The sequence below is a fragment of the Leiobunum rupestre genome, chromosome 1 (genome assembly GCF_980474605.1).
Source record: "Leiobunum rupestre chromosome 1, qqLeiRupe1.1.hap1, whole genome shotgun sequence".
In the NCBI taxonomy this organism is placed as follows: domain Eukaryota; kingdom Metazoa; phylum Arthropoda; class Arachnida; order Opiliones; family Sclerosomatidae; genus Leiobunum; species Leiobunum rupestre.
The window spans coordinates 58,201,135-58,206,231 of record NC_143384.1 but is presented as its reverse complement, the minus strand read 5'-3'; the positions used below and the strand labels follow the sequence as shown (position 1 = coordinate 58,206,231).

Genomic DNA, 5,097 nt, shown 5'->3' with positions numbered 1-5,097 from the left:
TTTTAATAGACCACGATTAATAGTAATAAGAGTTTTTGAAATATTATTTTACTTTATTCTGGACCCACACGTCTTATTTTTGATATGATTCATTCAAACCCGGAATATATTTAAACTTAAAAAATATCCGGAAAATTTTAAATATTTCTCATTACAAGAAATATTTGTGAGAGCTGATAATTAAAGTTTATATTAATGAATGATGTAAGATAACTGCCATTTCTCTCTCATAGTAAAAAAATTTCCTGTCACTTTGAAACATTAATTATTAATTACCTAAAAAACCTGGGAATCGATCAAATTGATTTCCTAAACTGTATTAACCTGGTTTTTAGGCTTTAAATTTAATAATACAATAAAAAAAACGAAAGAAACATAATTTACTTATTTTTTAATATTTTGCATTTAACATTAAAAATTATTAAGTAGTGATTGAATTTTTGGATAGTCCCAGCTAAAAAAAGGTCTTTTATTCGAATTTTATAACATCTAAGTATTGGTGCCTGACGGCACCACACGTTCGCTACGCTCTCCTGCTGGGGGCGCGCGGCACCACCGCAACCCCATTCTTGCTATCACGATGGGCCGTCTATAATGCGACCAAGAGGACAGTACTTAGTATCATCTAGTCCTTGAGTATGCGATTAATGTTTTGGCGTCTATATCTCCTTAAGTAATAATTCCAGAAATTTAATCTCGACTAATTTTAACGGATCCTTGGCCAGATCGTGGATTTCATACTGATTAAAGACTTTATTATTATTCGTATATTGTGTTAAATAACGCTTATAATTATTCTCCTCGTCGCCAGAATTAACAAAATTAGAATCTTCCGAACTTGCGGAACTACGCGAAGACCCGGTATCGGACATGGTTAAGGTTAAGATATACATAGATATGGCGATATTCCGTACTTTCAAATGAATTTATTTAATATAAAATGTTGTTCGTCCGCATTAAATTTTTTCTCAGATTATTTCTGAAATATATTATTTTAGATATAACAATTAAATCTTTAATTGAAGGTGTAGTTGTTCCAATATAATTAAATTAAGAAAACTCAAATTTAGTCACGGATTCACGTGTAACTCAACAACGGCACGTTTAATTTATTTAATTTTTTTACATCTTGTGTATTTTGTGTTATTACAGTGATATAACAAAACATTTTTTGGAAAAATTGTTAATTTTTGAGTTATTGCATTTATTTAAAATTTTACTAGCTACTAGCTTCCTATTTTAATAATTATTGCATTTAATTTGAATTTGGGTTTTTATTTTTAACATTTTAATAAACGCTGAACACATTTTTTTTTAAATTGTTTTGTTACTGCACTACAGTTTTTAGAGATCTTATTTTTGATATATCTTTCAGATTTTTAAGACCATCTATTCTCGAGTTATTCATGAATTAAGTTTTTTTCTATTATGTTTTCAATATTCTTTTGTAATCGAAGTTCAGAGACATTTGGCTAGATGGCGACCTCATCCAAGGGGGAAGAAGAATAACGGGGGTAAAGGCGCCGAGAAAGGATTGAACCGATCCATGACCCGCTCCCGGCGCGAGCCAGAGTAACCTTTTGTTATGGACAATTGGCATGTTGTTCACAATTTTTTTAACTAAAATAATAAGATTTATAATTTTGAGACCTTATATAAAGAAACATATTTTTCTTAAAGATATTTAAAAAATCTATGACACACTTCCGAATCCCAGTTAATTTCATTCTTGGCGGTATTTGAAGTACTAGAACAAAATAATTCTAGGGAAAATTCCCAAAATCCTTAATTTTCCGTTTTCCCTCTCTTCACTGTTAGAAATAAAGGTTTTCAAAAAGTCTAGGAAAGGAAAATCATATAACTTTAGACCTTTCTGGTGCTGAAAAACTACTTCTTAGGTTTAAAAAAGGTCTGATAAAATTATTAAACCTTTTAAAAACCCTTTTCTTTTTGTTAAACACCTTTAGAGGTTTAAAAAAGGTCTAAGGCAAATAAACGACCATTATTAGACCTTTACAATAAAGATTTAGTAAAGGTTTTTTGCACATTTTAAACGTTTTTTAATGAAAAAAAACCTTATTTATACTTAAAAACCCTTTTTATTAAAGGTATAGTAAAGGTATTTTGCACACTTCAGAGGTTATAGGAGGCAAACCTTTTTATACATTTAAAAACCCCTTTAGTTTTAAAGGTCTTACTACTTATCCTTTTTTAATTCAATATTTAATATCTAAAATTAATTTAAAAAAAGATTACTTGTTTTGTTTTTGTAAAAGTTTTTATTTATGGGGAAACGTTTATATTCTTCACAGATCGTTGAGTCTTATTTAGAACAAAATGGGAGGTTAAATCTAAATATTCCAAACATTCGCCCTTAATGTTATATAATCTTTTTGAAGTATAGTATACGAATCATGGAGTGTATGAAATTTCTCTGTACCGGCGGCTAAAAAACACCATTGATGTTCCTCTGCTAGTTTAATTTTGTAAGAATGAAGTCTTTCGCAAAATTCTACTGATTTATACCGTTTTCCAACTAAATACACTTCACCATTTACCGAAAATATATAAAAAAAAAATTTAAAAATTCTTTAACTCTCTGTTCTTCTACTTTTTGTACCAGAAAACAGTTTTTAACATATTTTACGCTGTTGTATGTTACAAATATTAAGGTATAAATGTGGTCCCCAAATTCTTCTGGTAAAAGAGGCTTCATAGCAGCGGGGAGGCTTATCTTTTCGACGAACTTTCCCGACGACCCCTCTTGAATTCCACGTGTAACTTCAGATAAGAAATTGTAGCATTGGTGAAATTGATGACGCCAAGACAGGGTTTTCGTAATGTTTTTATAGTTATTAGAGGATATAGCTATTGATTTAAAATAGCTGTGCTTGCTTTCAAATCGCATACTAGAAATTGGAAACAGAGGCCCAAATTGTTTAATGGCCGAAGGATAATGCAACAAGTAGTGATATTTTGGGGTCAAAATTTCAGGGCCGAATACATCTTTAACTGATACCAAAAAAATATGTATTAAGTCTTCTAATTTCGGTACAGAGGCTATTGGCGAACTAGAAGCGAATATGTAATCACAAACGTTTCTAAAATTCATATAAACCTTCCAATATTCGCTTTCAAAGTCTATACATTTAAACCGTATGAAAGGTAATAGTCGAAATAAACAAAATATTTCACTAGCAGAGCTCTTTAAATTTCCCGTTCCACAAATTGCATTCCTAATTTGTCCTTCTGGTCGATTGGATTCGGTTTTACCGAAGTGAAATTTTCCTATTTCGTTATTTAATTGATCAATAGAGATTGAGTGATTATAGATCATTAAATACAGAATTTTTTTCAATAATGATGGAATAATTCCTTCTAGTACGTCATGCATAATGTCTGGAGGCAATTGTTTAGTAATATCAAAACCGCTTATTTTCATTAAGGGACTTTCAAATCGTAGTCCATAAATGGAACCCTCATTCTGATCTTGAGATAAAATATTGAGGTGATATAAATAAAGGACCTTAGAGTTACATCACTTTCCTTAGTTTTAATCGAAATTTCCTCACGAGCCGTCATGCAAAATCGACATATACGACCTCTAACAAAATTGCAATTGAACCCTCCTAGTTGGTGTAGCCCAAAGTTGTCACCTGAAAAAATGGCGACACATCCAAATACTACTTTTTGAAGGGAATCAATATAAATTCCTTCAGTAACCAACACGTTTAAATCATAAAGCAGGGGCTGCAGAACTACGCTCAATCCGTAATTATCAACATCTTGAGATTTCGCCAAAAAGACCAAATGAATATCACTTTGTTTTGTTCGATGCTTTGCTTCTCTATTCAAAATTGTAAAATAGCATCCCAATATTTTCTTTTTTCCTCGTTTGGATCCCAAAGGGTTAACGATTTCAAACTCGTCAGTATATATTTTCAATTGTATTGATTCCGGACCTAATTTGTCGTATCTTTCTAGTAACGTTTTAGATGACTGTCCTTGTAAGAAATGTGTGAAATTGAAAATAGGGAGCGATCCCAATTCCACTTGGTTTTGTAGTTCACTATCTATGGCGTAAAAATTTTGGAGAACTGTTAAAATTGGCACATAATGAAATTTATCTTTGATTTTAGCTGAGTTTTGAACAAATTGAATTTCCAAAGGCTCCACCATTCCCAGTTGTGATTTACAAAACTGATGCACTTTATATTTCGAATTAAGACTTCCAAATGCGAGTTCTATTTCTTCTTTATGTTTAGTAACATCAACTGAATCAACGGGACTTTCTTTTTTCTCGAGTTCTTTGAGTAGATAGGAATTTTGCACAGACGTAAGATGCAAACAAAAACTCAGTAAGTCATTAGTTAGACCTTCCACAACCGATACTGGAAGGTGATGTTTTTCTCTGTATTTAAGAATTAATTTCAAAATGGTATCTCTGATTTCTGGAGGTTTAAGTTCATTTTCAAGTCTTCTTAGTTCATCAAACACATACCCTGTATTCCCCATGTCATAATCATAACCCTCTACATTTCCTTCATTTGAATTATCATTAATATTATATATTAAACTTATTATTTACCATGGTGAATATTAGTAGAAATTATGTTTAATTCAGAGAAAACGGCATGGTATTAGAAGATAAAACTTATTTTATACAAGACGTTTCGAGCCGAGGCTCTTCTTCAGTCGTTCGTTAGTTTTAATTTAATTAAAACTAACGAACGACTGAAGAAGAGCCTCGGCTCGAAACGTCTTGTATAAAATAAGTTTTATCTTCTAATACCATGCCGTTTTCTCTGAATTAAACATAATTTCTATCATTAATATTATTAGGTTCGTTTTTTTCTAAAACAAATCTGTGTTTCTTTTGAACGTGTCGTTTATAAGTGTCTACGTTTTTGAAGTTTCTATAACAGCCTTCGAGACCACACCTTCAGTTTCGTGGGCAAATTTCACATGGCTAAGAAGAAACGTAAACCGATGAGAAAAGAATCTACACAAGAGTTTTTTACATATACGCGCATCGAGAACTAATCAAGGTTACTTTAAATACAGGCAACTTAGGCAAGCGCTAAGTTCTTTCTATCT

General features: G+C 31.4%; 1 protein-coding gene across 1 annotated transcript; it reads right to left on the bottom strand.

The window, feature by feature from the left end:
• Positions 1-3,441: 3,441 nt before the first annotated feature.
• On the bottom strand, positions 3,442-4,515 carry LOC149963379 (uncharacterized). Its single transcript, XM_090166635.1, has one exon. It carries the CDS (start codon positions 4,513-4,515, stop codon positions 3,442-3,444), a length of 1,074 nt encoding a protein of 357 aa, XP_090022761.1.
• Positions 4,516-5,097: the final 582 nt, after the last annotated feature.

What these genes read in the sequence shown, in the direction of transcription:
- LOC149963379 (XM_090166635.1), bottom strand. Translation starts at nt 4,515, where the DNA reads ATGGGGAATACAGGGTATGTGTTTGATGAACTAAGAAGACTTGAAAAT.